This window comes from Chiloscyllium punctatum, chromosome 15 (genome assembly GCF_047496795.1).
Source record: "Chiloscyllium punctatum isolate Juve2018m chromosome 15, sChiPun1.3, whole genome shotgun sequence".
In the NCBI taxonomy this organism is placed as follows: Eukaryota; Metazoa; Chordata; class Chondrichthyes; order Orectolobiformes; family Hemiscylliidae; genus Chiloscyllium; species Chiloscyllium punctatum.
The window spans coordinates 1,583,722-1,606,002 of NC_092753.1; the positions used below are offsets into that span (position 1 = coordinate 1,583,722).

General features: G+C 43.6%; 1 protein-coding gene across 3 annotated transcripts in view; it reads left to right on the plus strand.

The window, feature by feature from the left end:
* The first annotated feature begins 5,764 nt into the window (after nucleotides 1–5,764).
* nhsa (Nance-Horan syndrome a (congenital cataracts and dental anomalies)) overlaps nucleotides 5,765–22,281 on the plus strand; it is a 404,585-nt gene continuing 388,068 nt past the window's right edge. For 2 of the 3 annotated variants that reach the window (XM_072584441.1, XM_072584442.1), the window contains exon 1: nucleotides 5,765–6,318. In XM_072584441.1, the coding sequence (XP_072440542.1) occupies nucleotides 6,045–6,318 (274 nt within the window). In that variant the 5' untranslated portion in view covers nucleotides 5,765–6,044. The remainder of the gene's footprint in view (nucleotides 6,319–22,281) is intronic. The other variant, XM_072584440.1, reaches the window with a different exon arrangement.

A 22,281-nucleotide genomic window follows, 5' to 3' on the forward strand; every position in this document is an offset into this window, starting at 1 on the left:
CTGAGACTGCTTGAACCTGAGACTGCTAGAACCTGAGGCTGCTAGAACCCAAGACTGCTAGAACCTGAGGCTGCTAGAAACTGACACTGCTGGAACCTGTAACTGCTAGAACCTGAGACAGCTAGAACTTGAGGCTGTTAGAACCTGAGACTGCTAGAACACTAGTCTGCTAGAACCTGAGGCTGCTAGAACCTGATACTGCAAGAACCCGAGTCTGCTAGGACCCGAGACTGCTAGAACCCGAGTCTGTTAGAACCCGAGTCTGCTAGAATCCGAGTTTGCTAGAACCCAAGTCTGCTAGAACCTGGAAGAGGTTGTGGAACTCTCCATTGCTTGAACTTCAATCATCTGCTGCTTCAATGTCCCACCACAACACACAGGCTTGAAGGCAGCCAATACTCAGTGGTCTCTAGGTTTCAACTCAGAGCTGGGAGGAAGTAGAAATTCGCAAAGTTCAGTTTCCTCATCCTTCTGACTGTCTGGATTATTTTGCCACCTAATTTCCTTCAACCCTCATGGCTCGTCCCTGGATTCACGGTTGAATAGGACTGGGATATTCCTGCTGTCCACAGGGGGAGTCAGATGAGACCTTGAATGAGACAGAGCAAGCCACTCAGCCCATTTTGCCTTTGTGAGTCCAAAACCCCCTGGCACACTGAAGATTAAGTTGCATTGACATAGTACGTTCCAGGACAACTGGACCCATCAAAGCACCTTCCAGCCAACAAAGTCTTAAAGAGAAAGGATTAGTTCTCACTTGAGCCCTGAGAATGCTGGTGACAGATTGAGCACATTAAAGAAATATTTTTAAACAAAACAAAACTGTTCATATAATATTAGAAATTGTTGACATGCATTAATTTCTAGTGAGATGTACAGCAAATTTAAAATCAGTTATTTTGAGGCTGCAAACCTTTTGTTTTTGCTGAATGGACAATAATCCATGGACACACCTGTAGACTGTGGTTATGCTCAGCAGCAAATTTTTCACAATAACCCATTGCTCATTATTTTACCCTTAAACTAATAAACTAGCCAAGTACTTTATCAGATGAACATTTCATTATTGGACTCACAATTGATCTTTTTTTAAATAAGAGAGTAATACTGTCGGGGCTTGGGAAATGTTAAGCCGGTAACAATCTCCAGTAGTTAGTGATGCTGTTTTCTGGTTTGATTACAGTGTGATGGAGCTCTGTCTTCAAGAATGATGCTGGCAGTTTAAAGGCACATATTGCACATAAATCACAGCATAACGTGAAAAGAGCAAAACATCATTGAAACTGTGTGAGGGTTACTGAACGAAAGCAAAGATCCCTGGAAATAGAGTCTGAAGGAGGGTGTCTGGACTCTGCTTTCTCTCTCTCCACAGATACTGCCGGACCTGCTGAGCTTCTCCAGCAATTTCTGTCTTTGCTTCTGGAATACAGGTAGCAGCTGAGGAAAGAACTTGAGTTCTGATGAAAGGTGTTCTCTTCATAGATGCCACCTGGCCTGTTCAGTGTCTGCAGCATTCAGTCATCGAAATGTACAGCATGGAAACAGACCCTTGGGTCCAACTCTTCCTATTAATGCACCCTTCCAGATGTCTTTTAAATGCTGTAATTGTACCAGCCTACACCACTTCCTCTGGCAGCTCATTCCAAACATGCACCACCTTCTGCGTGAAAGAGTTGCCCCTCAGGTCCCTTTTAAATCTTTGTCCTCTCGCCTTAAACCTGTGCCCTCTAGTTTTCCCTCAGGGAAAAGATCTTTGCTATTTCCCTTATCCATGCCCCTCATGATTTTATAAAGTTCTACAAGGCCACTGTTAAGCTTCTGATGCTCCAGGGAAAACAGCCTCAGCCTATTCAGCATCTCCCTATATTTCAAATTCCTTCAACTCTGGCAACATCCTTGTAAATCTTTTCTGAACTCTTTCAAGTTTCAAAACAACCTTGCTACAGCAAGGAGAACAGAATTGACTGCACTACTCCAAAAGTGGCCTAATCAATATTCTGTACAGCCTCAACATGACCTCCCAATTCCTATACTCAATGCACTGACCAATAAAGGCAAGACTACCAAACGCCTTCTTCACTATCCTATCTACCTGCGTCTCCAATTTCAAGGAGCTATGAACCAAGGTCTCTTTGTTCAGCAATGCTCCCCAAGACCTTACCATTCGTGCATAAGTCCTGCCCTAATTTGCCTTTCTAACAGGCAGCACATCATATTTATCTAAATTAAACTCCATCTGCTACTTTTTGGCCCATTGGCCCATCTCATCAAGATCCCATTGTAATCTGAGATAACCTTCTTCGGTGTCCACTAAGCCTCCAATTTTGGTGTAATCTGCAAACTTACTAACCATACCTCCAATATTCACATCCAAATCATTTATGTAAACGACCAAAAGCAGTGGACCCAACGCCAATCCTTGTGACACGCTACTGGTCACAGGCCTCCAGTCTGAAAGGCAACCAACCACCTTTGAATTAGTTTTGTAACCAAATAGCTAGTTCTCCCTGTATTCTATGAAAGCTAACCTTGCTGTCCAGTCAACCATGAGGAACCTTGTCTTGCAAGGATGCTAGGCTCTATTTAAGTTATTCAACTTGCTTGACTTTTCGTTTCTTAGTAGAATATTAAATGCATCCACAGAGAAAAAGCATTGTTTTTATAATAAGAGTAACTTTTTTTTAATTGAATAAAAACCAAACTCTCATCATTGGCTCAGTTTGTAAATGCAGAACAGGAAAATGCCAAGTTTTAATCACTGGTTGTAAGATTTTACCTGGGCCAGCCGTGGGGAGGCACAAATGACCTCCAATTAATATTCAAATATCTCTTCACAGATGTTGAATCATGGACTGAAGCACGATGTGATTCTTCTATAACACTCCTTCTGAGGATAATAAATATCCTTTGGTGTTTTGGTTCATTGGCTATTCTTCAAGTTTCTGTAGATATTGATGGTCTACTGCAAGCTGAAGGATGACCATTGAGCCAGGTACCAAATAATGTTTGATAACCCACAATCACATGCTCAGTGTGAGATAGCATATTCGGGGCAGGAAGGAGGATCTTCAGAGTAAAACAAAGTTGGCTGAAACTGTTGCTCCAAGCCTTACCCAGGAAGAAACTTGGTTTTAGCTTTATCCACCTATCCAAATGATTTTTCAGATTGAAGAAAAGGAGGATTATTGATAAAGTTATCTGCAAATCAATTTATACATTTTAAAAGGTTGTTAAAAAGATTGTCAATAAAGAAGTTATCTGCAAAACAATTTATACATTTTTGAAGGTTGTTTTAGCTTTTTGAATTAGTCTATTGTGCTTTGTAGTATGGTAGCAGTCCAACGGAATAGAACAGGGAGATAAGGAAAGGGGACTGCCTTGAGGTGAATTTGAAACAATGGGTTCTGAGATTTTGACAGTGAAAGAAGTAATGCAGGGATGGAAAGTGAGAACAAAATGTAGATACATTGAATGGAGGCATATGACAAGGGACCTGTTAGAGACACTGACTTTATACCCATTTAATTGGAACAGAGTGTTAGATAATGCTCTGGTATGAGAGACTATAAATAGTGCAGGAAATTGCAAAGGTATGGAGAGAAATGTTCCATTGCTTTGCCAATTCAGTGAATAGGCAAAACAATGGCAAATCAAGTTCAATGTGTGCAAGGGCACGGTCATCCAATGAAGATAAATTAGGATAAATTCCAAATGGTGAAACACACATAGCAAAGGGAATTTCAAAGGGAATTGAGTATAAAGGCATTGGAGTTTTGCTAAAACCAAGCACTGGTCAGACTACAAGATACTGTGAATGGTTTTGGGCCCTTTATCAAATGGACAATGTACTGGCATTGGAGGCAGTCCAGAGAAGGTTCACTAGGCTGATGTTGGGTATGAAGGGACTGTATTCTGAGGAGAAGTTAAGTAGATTGGGCCTGTACTCAATGGAATTTAGTAGAATGACAGGTGACTATATTGAAACATGCAAGATTTTTAGAAGACTTGGCAGGGTAAATGTGGCAAGCTTGTTTTCCCTTGTGACAGAATCCAGGACCAGAGGGTGTAATCTCACAATAAAGGATTGCACATTTAAGACAGAGATGTGAGGAATTTCTTCTCTGAGGTAGTGAATCAGAAGAATTCTTTACTGTGGATGGCTATTGAGGCTGAGTCAGTAACTCAAGGATGAGATAGACTTTTAATCAGTAAGAGCACCGGGTTGATGGGGGTGGGGACAGGCAGGGAAGAAGAGTAGAGGACTTTCAGATCAGCTAAAATCTCATTGAATTGTGGAGCAGATTCAATGAGTTGAATATCCTAATTCTGCTCCTACATCTTATAATTTTATGAATTAGGAATTGCAGCTGTATGGACATTGGTTAGGCGACTTTTGGAATATTGTGTGCAATTCTGGTCTCCTTCCTATAGGAAGGATGTTGTGAAACTTGAAAGGATTCAGAAAAGATTACAAGGATGTTGCCAGGGTTGGAGGGTTTGACCTACAGGGATTGACTGAAAATGCTGGGGTTGTTTTCCCTGGGGCATCAGAGGCTGAGGAGTGACCTTATAGAGGTTTATAAAATCATGAGGGGCATGGATAGGATAAATAAACAAGGTATTTAGCTTGGGATTGGGGGGGGGGGGGGGGGGTCCAGAACCTAAGGGCACAGGTTTAGGGTGAGAGGGGAAAGACTTAAAAGGGACCTAAGGGGCAACGTTTTCACGCAGAGAGTTGTGCGTGTATGCAATGAGCTACCAGAAGATGTGGTGGAGGTCGGTACAATTACAACATTTAAAAGACACTTGGATGGATATATGAATGGCAAGGGTTTAGAAGGATATGGGCCAACTGCTGGCAAATGTGACTAGATTAATTTAGGATATCTGGTCAGCATGGACAACCTGGTCTGGGTCCATGCTGTACATCTCTATGACTCTGTGCACAGTTAGTAGCTGGGTCCAAAAAGCAATTTTTAAAAAAACGATTAAAACGATCACCTTCGTCCCAAAGAAGCAAGTTGTGGAGAGCCCAGGTCAGAAAAGAGTGAAATGAGAAGGGGTACCACAACTCAGCTGTTACCTAACGGTGTGGTACTACACCGAGAGGAGTGGAACGGTCAACCCCCATCCTGATGTGAGTATGGAGAGTCTGAATATATGGGAGCTGACTTCTGACATGGGGGAGGAGAAACCAGCACCGTGTAATCAATGAAGGTAGCCCTGGACTTAGATAGTTAAAAATCAAACACCAGGTTATAGTCCGACAAGTTTATTTGGAAGCACTAGCTGTCGGAGCGCTGCTCCTTCATCAGGGAGTTGTATCACTTGATGATCACCTGATGAAGGAGCAGTGCTCCGAAAGCTAGTGCTTCCAAACAAACCTGTTGGACTATAACCTGGTGTGGTGTGATTTTTTAACTTTGTCCACCCCCAGTCCAAACACCGGCGCCTCCAAATCTAGATGAAGCTAGTAACATCCTCACGCTCTTTGCCAGCCACCCAATGGTCTCCGAGCGCTGCAGCCGCTGTTGGACTGTCGGAAGGGGCACAGTCTACTTGTGCACAGCAAGCTCCCACAGTGCGAGGGAGGGAGGGCTGACGCATTGCACACCCATTGAACCCCCTCCCGAGGTGCACTCTTGTGTGTGAGTGTTGCACTGACCCCCACACCCCCCCACCCCCCAGGACAGGCCCGGAGGTGGGGGAAAGGAGCAAGATTAAAAAAAGGCTGGCTCCCGATCCGGGCGATCCAGCTCCTGGTGTTCCGCGCAACATTTAAAACCTCTCCTTTCGCAAAGGGGGGAAAGAAAAAAAAAACAGAGGCACCAAAAGGCAACTGATGATCGCCAAGGCGGAGAGAGGGTGGGCTGCTCTCGGAGAAGGGTCGCTGCCGCCACCGACTGGGGACGGGCCGGGGGCACAATGCTCAGACCCTCACCGGAGTGAGAGGGGACGCTGCGGGAACACAGCCGGCAAACTTTGCGCCACTGCTCCGGCTCAGCCCAGCGCAACTCTGACGCTGCGGGCGCGGCGCGGCCAAGATGCCTTTCCCGAAGCGCATCTGCGAGCCGCTCGGGCTCTGGCGGCCGCCCTCCGGGGACAGCAGGCTCTTTGAAGAGCTGCCCGGTGTCTGTAACCACACGCTGGGCCGGAGCGTCCGGCAGCTCTCCGAGCTGGCCAGGCACGCCTCGGGGCTCTTCCAGGAGATCGAGGATGAGGTGCTCGGTGTCCACCGCCGCCTCTGCACCATCCAGAGGAAGATCAGCGAGATCGGCGCCGCCGTGAAAACCCTGGAGCCCAGGCAGCAAACAGTGCGTAAGTGCAGCATTCTGTTGCAAATTCACCCCCCAGCCCTCCTCAGGGAGAACTGAGTGCAGTGTATGAGAGAGAGAGAGAGACAGCAAGATAGACAGACCCCGGTGGGTCAATAATGTACCCCAGTCTGCAGTGTCTTGAAAGGTGTGACCTGAAAATTGACTGTCTTGTCACCCCTTATCACTTAAAGATGAGGCTCCCGTTCGCCTTTCTTGCCTCGTGTTTACTCAGGTCCGTTGTAGTAGTTTTTCGGCTTGTCTTCAGTTGCCGTGTCCGGGGGCTGTGTGTTTGATTTCGCGGCTGGTTGTCTCTTTCGATGTGTGTTGGTTTGGGGACCATCGTGTTTTTTTCGGGGGGTGGGGGTCGCTCTGTGGCGAACCCTGTGTTTGCGATTTGATGTTGTGTGAATGCTCCAAGAGAAGGGGGAAAAAAACCCTTTTTTTAATATTTGGATGTTCCCCTTTCTCCAACCCTGAACGCGCACACGGTCTCTTTCCCACTCACTGGAGTTGGTCCCAGTACACCTCGATTTAGACCGGAATTTACTGAAATGTCCAGTTACCCCAGTGCAGCCAGGATTTCATGTGTGTTCACAGTTTCTTGCCCCTTCCCCGGTTGCAGTAGCCACACTTCCCTGTATTCGGAATTCGCGCTCCTTCCCCAGCTTGTAACTTCTGCCGATTCTCCGCTCCCAGTCTCCCTCACCTTCCGGGAAGGGAACCTGTGGACCGGAGCCTGGGCTGGGAAGCCGAAGTGTTCCCGGGCTGGGGAGAAGGTTGAGAAAGGGCCGTTTCTCAGAGTGGGTTCGAAAAGCGCCTGGAAGCGACAGGCCAGTGTTAACCAGCAACCGCCGAGACCCCACTTCATAAACATGGGGAGAGAGAGAGAGCAACCATGCACCGGCAGCACACTGCTAGGTGGAATCTTGTTTCCAAGATGAAAACACATTTCCCAATTAAACTGCGTGTTCGTGGTTATATCCAGAGAAAAAAAAGACAACTTAGGGCTGTGATGCTTTATCTGCGGCTTGTTCAGCGTCGCTGTGTGCTACCTCTAAAACGCTGCTGTGTAATTTGATAGAAGGCTTAGCAATGAGAGAGAGGGTGGACTTGTAGAGGTATCATTGTATCCCCCCCGTCTCACAGTTCCCTACAGCTTGCTGTGTGCCTATTCTTAACTTCCTCCAGGCTATGTATCTCTCTCTCTCTCTCTCTCTCACTCAGTGGAACGTCCAACTTGTGGAATTGGATGGGAACAGCAGCTCGATGCAGAGGTGCTGTGTCAAACCCACCGTTTTGCCTCGGCTCTGTCTAATGGCGGGATCAGGCAGAGAGAGAGAGAGAGAGGAGATAACCTGGAGTTTCCAAGTGTGTGAATGCTCTCGGCAGGTTGCGCTGGTAGCTCTAGTGAGCAGGTCGTGGAGTAACGTTCAGCGAAATGTTTGCTCAAGGAGTGAAGCCTGTACAGCCGCATCCGAGCAAACCCCCAGCATCTGGAGACAGTCTAACTCCGGGCACCAAGAGGAATCACAACGGGTTTTTAACTCTGTGTGAGTTACCACTGAGCAGTCACCGGAGCCCACCTCCGGGTGGCCTGGAACCAATCAGGGGTTAAAGGGACCACATCTGAATTTCCTTTTATTGCCTGCCGCCAGTAATTCCAGCCTCTTTCAACCCGCCATGAACTTTCCAAGGTACCTCCCACACTGTAGGGGAATATAAGGACTGGCCTCCGATCGCTTGAGCACACATGGAATGATTTCAGCACATCAATCCCGCCCGCCCAGACTGGGCTTCAGTGAGGTATTTGACATGCCAGGCCATCGATACCTTCTTAGGGCCGACACAATCATTCAGTCAGCTCCGGGGGGGGGGGGGGGTGAACTACGCTCACTTCCAAATGGTTTCAAAATCAATCTGTTCGGAGATACTAGTGCACACCCCTGCAACTGCTGGAGCTGAATCGAGGCCTTCTGGCTCAGAGATAGGGACAGTACCACTGTACCACACCCGAGTCTCGGGTCGTTTTCCACCACCGTGCATTTAAGAAATTAGTTTTCCACTAAACCCCCAGGATACTGAGGTCCTTCAATAAGCACAGCATCTCTATCCATTGGCTAAGATCAGCCATTTCATGGATTTGATGAAGGCAGACATAAAGGATGAAATTCATCATTGTTTCCATTACACCAGCTCAGCTTTTGGCCCAATCTGACAGTAAGGCCATGGTTTACTAGGCAGCAGTGATCTCCTCATTGCTGCATCGATGTTCACACAATCGACAGCATGTACCTTAATACACTGGTGGTATGTCCCAAGCTGTGCCTTTGCAAAGCCTCCAAAGCTGGTGGCAAGAGAGACCATGTAACTGCTGAATTCCCTTTCCAAGCCAAACTGCTGAGCATAACCCAGCTCTACTTGGTAAGACAACTTTTTCACATTCCCGAGTGCAGACTGCCAAAGCAACTCAGAATTCTGTTGTGGCAGGACACTCTCAGGAGGCCAACAGAATTAGTGCAGGTGCATCCATAAAGCCCTGGGGAAGATAGTAAAAGTCTCCATTAGGAACATGCAGAGCAGTGTCAGTGTCCTCGAGAGCACACTCCAAGTAACACTCCTACCTGACCCTCCATCGACATGTGGCACAGTCTGCAGACTGGACGTCATTGGACTTAGCAGCCAGCTCAGAACCAGTCAAACCAAGTGCACGTAAGTCATCCTGGGACGAGATGAGTGTCTCAGAAAGAATAAGACTTTTCAAGGCAACCAATGCCTAGTGCCAGAGTTTCAAAACAGACAAACTTGTGAAGTCTGGACTAAGCTGTAGGCTCGTGCTGCCATCATATTGACAAAGCCCTGGAAGTTGTATCATAGGGTGGCATGGTGGCTCAGTGGTTAGCACTGCTGCCTCACAGCACCAGGGTCCAAGGTTCAATTCCAACCTTGGGCAATTGTCTGTGAGGAGTTTGCAATTTGCACATTCTCCCCATGTCTGCATGGGTTTCCTCCGAGTGCTCTAGTTACCCCCCCACAGTCCAAAGATATGCAGGCCAGGTCATTTGGCAATGCTAAATTGTTAGGTGCATTATCAGAGGGAAATGGATCTGGGTGGGTTACTCTCCGGAGGGTCGGTGTGGACTGGTTGGGCCAAAGGGCCTGTTTCCACACTGTAGGGAATCTAATCTAATCTCAGATCCCATTGAAATGAGTGGAAGGCTGATAGTGCACTGTCAGTGAATATGTGGGGCTTTGCAAAAGCTGGGAGTTTGGATTAATAACCAGCAGTAGTTGTGCTGAGCTGACTAAACTTTCTGGAGCATCCTGAAATATGTCGAAGCAAGCACAGAAACATGCTCCTGTTTATTAAATACCATTTTTTCAGATGGTTCCTGAATTTAAAACTGACAGCTGCAGTTTTGCCTTGCACGCATCTTGAATTCATTAATCACTTTAACTCTTTTCAGTTCATCTTAGTCCTTGCTCAATACAAACCAGGTGTAGTGTGGTAATGGTCCTGCAATATGGTGCCAGAAAATGACATCACACTCCCAACCCTGCTGAGCTATTGCGTAGTAACAGTGGACCCAGTGAAGTAATGAAATTTACTTCTGTCACTTATTGTGCAGCTACCTTGAATGAATAAGAATATATCATTCTGCATTTTATCTCTTCAGCACTAAAAGTGAGTGATTTACCAAGATTACCTTAGGGATTAGGGTAGGTTACGCCTTTTACATTAAAAATAGGTTCAAGAAAGAGTGCAGTAATTTTTGGAGTGAAGCTACTTTCTGAAACACATTAAATCACTCAATCCAGAAGGTCTTGAGAGCAAACCCATGTCTGTGTTGAATTATCTAATCTCAGTGTGGATACCGGTAGGGCACCACAATTCACTCACATAATACCCTGTATTAGGAAGGGAATAATGTCTCAATTATTCCTGGGGAGCCATCCAACAAGCAAACGGAGAAGTATGGATCTTGGTCACAGAAAGTAAATTGTATACCTTCCACCCTTTCTCAGATATAGACTAATCTGTAGATTTTCATTGCCTTAGGTTACACGCACAAGTCATAACCTTCTGAGAGAGTGGCCTATAGATGTTGGATTGCAGACAGAAAGCCAGGGAGCAAAATGGTCAGATAGGAACCCACAAAGAAGGAAGATTCTGTCTCCTGTTGCTTTGAGTTAAGTGAACTGAATGAGTTGAAACATGCTGGTGGCTTGGTGGCCACACGCTTCTAGCATGTTCCAAAAACATTCTTTATTGCTACCTGGGTGATATAATCATTGAAATACTAGGTCTAAGATTGAAGGTTGTCTTTTTCCCCAGTTACCTGAGGCTCAGTCTGCAAACATTCCGTGACCACATCTCAGACATACGGAATGTGCAGATGCAAGCAACTGAAGGAATGAAGCGCATGCTTTCTATCTGGAAATTGCTGCTGAATTCTTCATGATCAGGATCCAGAATTCATAGTGACTTGAACAGCTGGAGTGAGGTAGAATAGCACAGACTTGAGTTGAAGTGGTTTTGAATCTTTTTTAATGACCATTCATAGCCTTATAAAATAGGCATTGTCTAAAGGATAAGGTCAACAGTTCTACAGGTGGGCAACATCAACCATTTGCACAAATCAGTAGTCTTCACTTCCCATAAGTAGCGTGAGAGGTCTAAGTGAAATCAAAAGATTGATTTCCAAGTTACAGTTTGCAGTTAATAACTGGTCATAAATAATTTAGTTGTGGTATATGTTAACTGGGCTGGGAAATACTGGCAGGCAACTAAATCTTTCACTGGGAAGTTAACATCTGGAGATTTATGCTTTGTAATTATAGCATCAGTTATTTTCAATGGCTGTGTTTGCCTGCAAGGGGCAGTCAAAAGTCGACTGTTCAGAAATTATTAGCTAAATTAGAATGCCATTGCTTTCATTGGAAATCAGGATGTGGATGTTTCATGGGAAGAGTAAATGACTTTTGATGGCTTTTTTTAATGAAGAGTTGAGATTCTGAGTATTGTAAAGACCATGCATTTTAAAAAAAGAAGGAGGAAGGGAAGCTTTCTTAATGATATTTTATGAATGGATTTAAGAATGTGATCTTTGAATGGTGTTACAATGAAAAGGCTGGTGTGAAGCTGTGTCTGTGTGTTATCTCTATGTATAATCATGAATTCCCTTTTAATATAGTACCATCTGAACTCCATGTACTGCTTTAACAGTTATGAGTGGTACCATTACAATTTTACCTTCTGTTAAGGAGTGCCACACCCGCCCCATTCCTCTGACATATACGGGTGACCAGTGTTTGGTAGGTCTGAGTTCAGGGTCTCTGGAACATGTTGAATTTTACCTTGGTATCATTTGTTAATTGGTACATTTAGATTAACCTTGGAGCATTGGTCTACTTCACCATGAATAGATTTTTGTAAACATTTAAAGATAATGCAGTGAAAATAAATGACACCAGCCTAATTTGCTGTCAACAGGCCATCATCTTATCCAGAACACAGCGACACTGTTTAACCTCCTTCCCAAATGTTCATGGAGGCACTTGTCATCCTGACACACTTTTCAATACCCCAGCAACAATTTCCTTTGGTCCAGGAGTAGATTGCTTGCTGCACTTCTATGGGTGGGAGCTGCACATCTGACAGCAACTACTTTGAGACCAGGATTTCCCAGCCTTGCATGATCCCAGGGTCTGTGCTTCATTCAGTTGTAAAGTTAAAACCTGGAGATTTGATTGTTGTTGAGCACAGAAGAGTAATTATGTGTAGACCCTGCAGCCCAGACTAACAGTTATTCATGCTAGTTTAAATTGGTAATGGAACAGCTAGTCTGATGCAAGAGGGGTTGTGTGAAGTGTATGCATCTGCCTGTGTGGGTACACTGCAAAATCTCATAGTAGAGCAAAGTAACAATACTAAATTAGATACAATACATTAATTAAGTAATCATTTGCCTCCATTACTGACCGAAGTCAATTTTTTTTATATCTGTTAAAATGTGGTCTCTCTAATGGGGTTTGGTGGGGAATGCAGGTTCGAGATTTCCCCACAGAATATGATTAGACTATTTTAAAATAAATATATTTTTAATGCGCCACTTTATCCATGATAGTGTTGGCAGCCTGGTGCCTGCAGTTAACAACAGGTAGAGAGAATATTTTGGGGCCTGGCCCCACCAAAGAGTACAGAATATACTCTGCATGTTCTACCCCTGTGGGGGTGTTGGATACAACAATTTGACTGTGGACTGTGGGATAGCCTGCATAAGCATAAACCACGGTGAATTTTTTCCTTCCCACCTCCATGATGCTATACCAAATGTGACATCAACACAAGATTGAAGCTGAGGCCTTCCTTTTCTGTACGGTTTAGAAACTGATACTTTTACCCTGAACTATCAAACTGCCTTGGAGCGAGAGTTGTATTCATGCTAGCCTATTAGTTGGTTTAGTAGGAAATGCTGTTTAAGTGGTTTAAAGATGTCAAGTTGATTCCAGTATCCTCTGGAATCAGCTTCCAAATCACACTATTCATTTTGCAGATGTGTTCGAAATAACATTGGTTTGAAACAGATTCTGAGTTCCACACACAGGCCAAAGGATACCTTTTCTGTTTGGAACAGAGATCAGCCAAGCCAACAGTCTGTCTTTCTAGATACTTCTTATTTTAAAAGATTTAATGATAAAATATCAACACCACCATCAAACTACAGGTATCCAACTTGTACAGCTAAGTCCATAGCAATATCATAAAAAATACAAATATGGCCATAAAGTTGCCTTAACAGGGGGCCTTGCCATAGTAACATGGGAGATACATAGGTTCTTCTATGGTTTATGGATGAATATTAACAAAGGAACTTAATTGAAGTCACATCTTGTATAAGTTAGTTCATCTTGTATAAGTGTGTAACATGACCTTTGACCTTTAGTCAAAAAAAATCCAAATTCTTTCTCCTTATCCACCTGTCTGCCTCTGAAGTCACACTGTCCTTCCAGTACATTTGAAGCTGGCTGTTCAGCAAATGGTTGTAAGTACTTCTTGGCTCCTTTTGCATTTGTTTTGGTAAGCTTGGTAGGAGCAGTCTCTGATGTGGCAACTCTTTAATAAGCTGAAGGGGGTCACCATAAATAAATATGTAGCAAGACAGTGGAAGAGAGTTGATTTCAGTTCCTCAAAAATATTGTTCTGGTATAAGTTAACCCTCCCTTTCTGACTTTTGCATGAAAGCAGATAGTATTTTATGAATTGGAGATAATGGAAGTCAAGACAAGTGGACTGAAATGAGACCTACAGTACTGACTAGATCTTTTGCGCCAATATTAACTGCGACTGTAGAATTTGTATAAAAACACCACAGATTAGGTGACATTGTAATGTAAAGTGTTTCTTTAATTTATTTTGGATACCTTGTTGCAGAAGAGCACCTCTCATAATTACCTCTTACAATTGCTGTAAGCGGCTTCACTTCCTGTTACTTCTAATACAAAGGAAAATCTCACTGCTTGAGTTCGCTGGGTAATTTAATAATGAACACATGAGGTGTGGCCATAACACTAAGGAGCTGTGTTCCATTTAGATCAACTGTGTCAAAGAAATATGACCTGTACTGGTCTGTGGCATAAAAATAGCTTAAGTGACAGTGAGGTCTGTTGTGTGTGAACCTTTCCATTGAGTTGGATGTCGACCTCTGAAATGCAGCAGAGTCTGTTTTGAGTGAATGTGCCCCATTATGTACATGTTGCAGACATCTGAGAGCGCATTGTCTGACATTCCAATTGACTAGTGAGTTTAACCTGTGAATAGTTAACCCCTATAAACCAGGGAGATGCCCGACTTAATCCCTGGTCTGAGTTTAATTGTGGTGATGGTAAGGGCTTTAAATTTGGCCTCCTTGCCTTGGGAAAGGCAAAACTGAGCAGCTTCCCATTCCTGGTCCACCATCATAAAATACTGCCAGCGAAGGAATATCAGTGTGGAAGTCATTTGATTCACCTTTTATGCCCGTATGGTGGGAATAGTCTAGTAGCAACTGATGTGGAGGTTTGTACATGAATAATGTCTACTCGGATGTGGTAGCTATAGATAGTCAGATTTCCTCCCTTCTTGCTATGATCAGTTATCACATCCCAATCTCCAGGATTCAAACCACAAACTGTTTCTTTGATTTGAGTGACTCAGTTGCAATCAGAGAACATGTTGATAGTTCTTCGAAGCCACGTATTTACATAACGTTAAGTCATGCAAACCTCTTGCCTAAGTAGATCTCCTAAAGTTCCATTCCAGGAGCACTTAAAATCTTAAAGTGGCCTTAGCAAGCCGACTACCTGAGTTCTAATGCATTGTAGGGACTGCAGGATGTGGATACTGGCTGGCACTCAAAGGAAAGGTGATTAGCACACACTTTAATAACTAGCTCCTGCATTTTGTTCTTTTCACTCCTTCTGTGATGTGTGGCATTTAATTAGACAAAGGACTAGGAGGTGAAAGGGAAACTAATATATGTGCCACTGTGTACTTTGAACAGCCCAATATGGCCAATTTAATCTTTGGCAGTTGAATAGAACTGAAGTTGATTGAGTCAGTCACTTCAGTCCATGTTAGTAGCTAGAATTTATATTTAACCATTTCTGTCTGCTGTGGAATGTAACTAGCTGAAAAAAATTCCACAAGGGTATATCAAAAGCTGGGGAACAATGAGCCAAAATGAAGTGGACTCTTCACTTCATTGATGAGGTCTGCTGATTTGGTATGTCATGCAACATGTCTTTTCACCTATATTGCCTCAGTGCCACTGTTTGTCTCTTTCTGAGGCTGGCAGATAAGTCCACAGTGTAGTCACCTCCATGTGTTCCCCCAGCCCGACACACAGTCACACATGATCTATGTCTCTGTCTCTCTTTCTCTCAAATATACAAATGGTAAATTGACAAATTGGCTGCATTGCATTTCTGAACTCAGGCAGTGAGCTGGCACTTTCATTGTGGGAGCTTGACCTTCTCCTTGGCTCATTTAGCACTTTTTTAGGAAGGTTCACTGAATAGCGAAACAAGTCCCAGACCCTAGTTGATTTTATTATATTCAATGGTACTGGTTGGGCGACACTGTCACGTTTAATATAAATCTGTTCTCCAAGATGAAATACTTGGGAAGGCCAAACATCACAAGTTGCAAAGGTACAAGGGCCTGGCATTCAATTCTGTAGATGTGCTTTGACCATCTCAGCCTTTTACAAAGTTAAAGGTGGCTATCTAAGGACAAGTTGCTGTTGTTACACAGCAGCGAGAGGTGAGAAAGCTTTACAAACTGAAGGGGAAAGGGTTAATGAAAATGAATGTAATGTTTTTAGCCTAAGGTTGTTACTAGCAAAATGATAACTTGTTATAACAATGTAGCTGAAGGCCTAATAATCATTCCTAACAGTTTAGTGACAGAACAGACCAAGTACTTATTAGTTCAAAGAACATTTATTTGATCATGTATTCAGTACAGTGTGTAATACCAGATAACTACATTTAATGTTACATGTTCACTTTCCACATGGATGCAAAAAGGAATCCTGGGAAGCACCAGGAAAAAATGTCAAATAGAGGTATTTAAAAGTGTTATTAAAGAAATATTTCTATAGAGGACTAAGGGATGCTCTAGTTAAGATGTTTAAAATGCTGGAAAGATTTGAGAAGATTGATAGAGATTAGTGCCTCTCAAATGTCAAATTCACAATAAGAAATTTAGAGTTTGGCTGCTCAGGGGTGATGCTATGAAGCACATTTTTGCACAGCTAGTGGTGCACATCTGAAACTGACTCCTCCAAACTTCTGTTTGAGGCTGGGCCAGATGAAAAGTTGAGATGGAAATGTTGTGTCAGTGAGGATGTTGAAGGTTTCAGAACCAGGCCAGTTGGGAGGATGAGTAAACAATGCACAATGTCTATAAATCAGATTCCTTAAAAATAAATCTCGAGCTGGAGGACTACGCAGTGCATTTTCCACTTATCCTCAAGTGCTGCGTCTGCCCTAGTAATAATACAACAACATCCCAACGATCAGGTCATTTCAGTAGCTAGCATATTTGCCTGCGAGTCAGAAGGCGATGGGTTAACATTTCCACTTCAGAGACCTGAGTGCAGAATCTAGGCTGGCTCACCAGTGAATGTGTGGTTTTGGAATGCTCTACCCTCTCTCCCATGAGCTGTCAAACAAGGCTCAGTCTGCTTTCACAGGTGGGCATAAAGGCTTCCAAAAAGGCATATTTTCAAAGAAGTTGCAGGGGAGGTTTCCCTGGTGTCCTCGCCAACACGTTGTGATGATTTGCTTCTTTGCTATTCATGAGACCTTGCTGCTTGCAAATTTACTCCATTTGTTCCACTTTAAGAGTGTTCACACTTCAGTTACTTCAATAGATTTTGGGAAGAACTGAGGTTGTAGAAGACGCTGGATAAATGCAGTTTGCCCTTCTTTATCACCAAAGCTATGGTCTTCAAAGGGAAAATGCTGCAGTTGTCAAATGGTCAAAAACCCAGTGTTGTTGCATTGCAAGATCCAAGCGGCTTTTGCTAATCACTGGCTCTGAAAGATGTGTGTTGAAATGTAGCAGGGAGGGTTACTTTTTAACAGTTCTTTTTTTAAAAAAAAGAATCCAAATCTGCAGAATCTCGCTAGTGTTTTCTTTTGTGTCTCATTCATATAAATTTAAGCTCACCACACATTCCAGCCCTCAGGATCACAGGACTGAGCTCCGAGAGGTAACTTGATCCGTGAGATACTCACAGGACAGGGATCCTCCCTCCCTGATCTGAGTGATGATAAAGGAATGGAGGGTTTAACATTACATTGGACTGGGAAGAGTCTAGGGACAAGGAATGAGTGGGGAGCACTAAAAACACAACAAATAAAATTCAAACGCCTTGAAGGGAAACCTGGAAAGTCTAAACTTTCTGCACTGTCAGGTGATCTTTGTGAGGGCTGGTTTTAATAGCACAGTCGTGATCTGTTCCAATAAGCTCATTCATTTCTCCAGAATTTACAATGGAAAGCAGACAGTATATTGCAGGGAGTAAAAACATTGAGTGACTTTTTAATTAAACAAGCTTTCAAAGAATCCACCTCTTCGGCAGATTCTTGTATTTAATTGAATTCGAGCATCTCTTTAATCTTGAAAGTAGCTGGGTTTTTTAAAAATTAATTCACAGGATATCAACATACCTGTCAAGGTCAGCATTTATTACCCACCCCTCAAGAAGGTACTGGTGAGTGGGCTTAAGCCACAGCAGTCAATGTTATTTAGATACATTCAGTGCATTGTTGCTTCCAGCATTTGCAGTCCGTGACAGAGAAGGAACAGTGATATATTTCCAATTCAGAATGTTGTTTGATTTGGAGGAGAATTTGACGTGGGTGGTGTCCCCATGTGCCAGAGACCCTTATCCTTCCATGTGGTAGGGATCCTGGAATGGGGAAATGTAGCCAAAGAAGTCTTGGAAGGCTATTGCAGACTTTGCTGAATGTCCAAGCCTTTTGCATTTTCACACTCTTGAGACCAGTGACACATTGACCAGAGGGATCATTGGATTAGTGGTGCTGGAAGAGCACAGCAGTTCAGGCAGCATCCAACGAGCAGCGAAATCGACGTTTCGGGCAAAAGCCCTTCATCAGGACGCTTTTGCCCGAAACGTCGATTTCGCTGCTCGTTGGATGCTGCCTGAACTGCTGTGCTCTTCCAGCACCACTAATCCAGTATTTGGTTTTCAGCATCTGCAGTCATTGTTTTTACCAGAGGGATCATTGGTGAGTGATGGGGGCTGGGGCATGTTGGCAGATAACTAACATAGGGGAGAGTACTATTGGTGAAAATTGGGGGCAGGGGGAGCTGTTGGTAAACAACGTGGGGAGGAGGGCAACTAGTCAGTGACAGGATGGATAATAATAGGGATGCAGTCTGGTTGGTAACCAGGACTTGGAGGTATTTGCAGGAGATGCATGTTGTGTTAATTCTCAGTATAAGAGGTCACACATTTAGGATGAGGTTGAGGAGGAATTTGTTCCCTCAGAGGGTTGAGGATCTCTGAATTTTCTTTATCACAAATGAGTTGTAGAGACTGGGTCATTGAGTATATTCAAAGCTGAGGTAGACAGGATTTTAATCAGTAAGCAAATTGAGGATTGTGAGGAAAAGGCAGGAAAGTAGAATTGAAGAGGATCAGATTAGTTATGATCTCATTGACTGACAGAGCAGATGTCCTATTCTGCTGTTACATCTTATGGTAACTGGAGCTGAGTTTGAGATGGAGATCTCTCAGTCCATGGACAGGGTTAGGGAGGTGGAATATAAGGCAAGGCAGCAAACTGGTCCCTAGAAACAGCTGAAGGGTTGGGGTCACCTGCTAATCCAAAATGGGGGAAAAGAGGTGGTGGGATCATGGGGAAGGGAAAGACAGAAGCAGATTCAGATTCACAAAGAGGCAACAGAACATGTGAGGGGCTAAGATGAGGGCAATGAACAGTGCATACACTGACATGTCTGGCACCGATGTCAGAGAGTCCCTGGGCTGCTTGGGCATTTTGTCAGGGGGGATGCTGGGATACCTCCTGGAGGCTGGCTGGTCCTCCAGATTCTTGACGGTGGTGCCACATTTAATTGAGTCCTTGGAGCCCCCAATTGGCAGGCTGAAAGGAAACCTTCCACAGGCTAGAGTTTGGCAGCAGCAGAGTGTATGCTGGACAACTTTGTTGCAGATGGTACATAGAATAGAAACAGCATGCCAGTGGTAGGGGATAAGAAATGTTTAAGGTGGTGGATCAGGTGCCAATCAAATTTTATTCTGCATGCTGCCCAAAGTGAGAAAAGACTGTTTCACACAGTGAGTAATTTGGGTTTGGCATACACGAGTGTGAGGGAGACAGGTACAATTGAGGCATTCAAGAGGACAATGGATGATGACTTAAACAGAAACCACTGTGCAGGGTTATGATTGGGCAGGAGTCAAAATGCCAAGAGAACTGGTGTAGACATGATGGGCTAAATGGTGGTCTTCTGCACTAGCAGTTCTGTGATTTGAGTGCCTTCGGAGCTGTATTAATTGAGGTAAGTTGAGAATATTCCATCACCCAATGGGTTTGTGAATAGTCGATGGTGGGCAGACTTTGGAGAATTGGGAAATGAGTTACCCACCACAGAATTCCCTGCTTCCGACCTTGTCTTGTATGCCCATAGCTGGTATGGCTAGTTTAATTCAGTTTCTGCTGAATGGTAACCTTCAGAATATTGATAGTAAGGTCTTCATTGATGGCAATGCCGTTGAATGTCAAGGCAAAGTGGTTAGGTTTTCCCATGGCTAGAACTTAAGTGTTAATGCCAGCCCAAACTGAGTGTTGTCCAGGTGTTGCAATATGCAGTATCTGAAAAGTTGTAAAGGGGACTGAAGATTTTGCAATCATAGAGGGTGCCCACATCTGACCTTTATGCTGGAGGGAAGGCCATTGAAGCTGCTGAAGATGATTGGGGTCTAGGACACTAACCCAAGGAGTTTCCTGCAGTGCTATCCCCAGACAGGTGAGTGACCTCCAACAACTACAACCAATTTTCTTTATGCCAGGTATAACTCTAGCCAAAGGAAAGTCTTCTCCCTAATTACCATTGATGTCTGCTTTACTGGAGCTCCTTGGTGTGACACGCATTCAAATTTTACCTCCGGGAGGTTCTCACTCAGTTCCTTTGCCTATGATGGAACCAAGGCTCTAATGAAGTCTGGGGTCAAACTGAACTTGATAGCAGTGTTCACGATCTTTCTTGTTATTTCACTGATGACAGAACATGTTTGTTAAATGCATTGATTGTCTAGAACACTGCGTCCTAGGCAGCTTCCATTCTTCCTTTGCTGAAAGAGCTAATGGAAGGAAGACCATTTGTCGCACTTTTATTTATTATTGTTCTAGCTGACTCCATGTGACTAAAAATGAATATAGGAAATCATGGCTCAGTTATACAGTGGATATAGTATTCACAAATAGATGTTACACTTAGATGTAATTCTACTCTAATGAAGCCACTTAAACTCAAAACATTAGCTTGCTGTCTCTCCATGGATGCTTCCTGACCTGCTGTGATCTCCAGCATATGTTGTCTTTAGTACAGATTCCAACATCTTCAGTAATTTGTTCCTAATTCTGAGAGGATTGGCTGACCGACAGAAAGCAGAGGGTCAGGATAAATGGCTTCTTCTCTGGATGGCGAACTGTGGGTGGCACGGTGGCTCAGTGGTTAGCACTGGGAACCTGGGTTCGACTCCAGCCTTGGGCCACTCTCTGTGTGGAGTTTGCACATTCTCCCCGTGTCTGCACGGGGTTTCCTCCCACAATCACAAAGCTGTGCACGTTAGGTGGATTGGCCATGCTAAATTGCCTGTAGTGTTAGGTGCATTAGTCAGGGGAATTTGATAAGTTGGACCATGGACATATGCTCCCTCTTGTGGGACAGTCTCAAACAAGTGGTCTTGGAAATAGGGTGATAGGACGTAGGTTCAAAACTGAGATGAGGAAAACTAGTTAAATGAGAGGGTTGTGAATCTGTAGAACTTGCTGTCCCGGAGAGCAATGGAGGCAGAATTAATCAACAAGTTCATGAAAAAAATAGATAGCCTTCTGATGAAAAGTGGAACAGGTAGGAAAGTAGATTTATTAAATGGCAGAATGGGCTTGAAGGGCTGAACTGCCTCCTCTTGCTACTAATTTTTATGTTCCTATGAAATTGGAGCCATTATTGTAACATTTATGGGATGAATACTGTGAGGGGAAATGTTCTTGGTAAGCCAAGAAAAAGGGGAAGAGTAACTTCTTGAGTTACAGTCATAGTTGATTTTGTCTGGTGCGGCTCCTGATCTGGTTTGATAATCTGATTGTATCCTTTCACTCTGAAGTCTTGCAGAGACTCTTAAAATGCACTGACTTGTAAAGTGGTTCTGTAATATAACTGCAAATCTTACAGGACAACATTCCACCAGTGGGAGAGGGTTAATTATGTTTCATTTACAACAGGAATCCTGGCAGGTTTTAGAAAGCACAGCTTTATTGGGTAATGCACATTCCTCCTCTTAAGTATACAGAAGGTAAGTGCTGCACTGTTTTTAGATGTTACCTAATTATAATGTGAAATCAAAGGAATTCCTCTGTGATGCCTCCCATGAAAGCCATCTGAAATAGGCAGTATGTCAAAGGGCAAATGACTCCATGTATCTCTGAGGATGTTTGTCCCCAGATGAAGTAATCCCATATAATTTCAAAAACATCTAGTATCCACATAAGTAACCTCCAAGATCCATTTGGACAGATTCTTTTACTCCATGAGAATATTTTGGAAAATACTAGTTTGGAAACTTACTTTTTTTTATATAATCTAAAGCTAATTGAAAGACATGCAAGTGGCCAAAGAAGAACTTCCATTTAGATAACATCCAATTTCCAATGTCTTTTTCAGAGACATTGGAAATTGCTTTCTGTAGAACAAGCTACTTTGACATGATTTGTTTGTTGTACAAGCACTTTGCCTGCCAGAAACCCCACAAACATGGAATGGCTAATTAGTTTTGATAGTGTTAATTGGAAAAAGGAATAATGGGAGGAACACTAAGGGAACTCCCTCCTCTCCTTTTGACTAGGATTATCGGGATTATTTTTTCACATTTGTCAGAATGGATAGTTGGATCCTTGGTCTTATACCTCATCTTAAAAATAGTATCTGGCAATGCAGTGCATCCTCACGACTGCACTTGTGGTAGGGGGAATGGGGCAGCTTAAATTAGCCAATTCTTTGTCTGGAACTTGACCTCAGGATGTTCAGGGTTGTGAAGCTATGACCTGACATACAAAAGTCACAACTGTCTAACAGGAGGTATAATAGCCTATAATATTGCACAAGAGCTCATGTGAGAAAATATCTAATTGAATTGAGAATTAA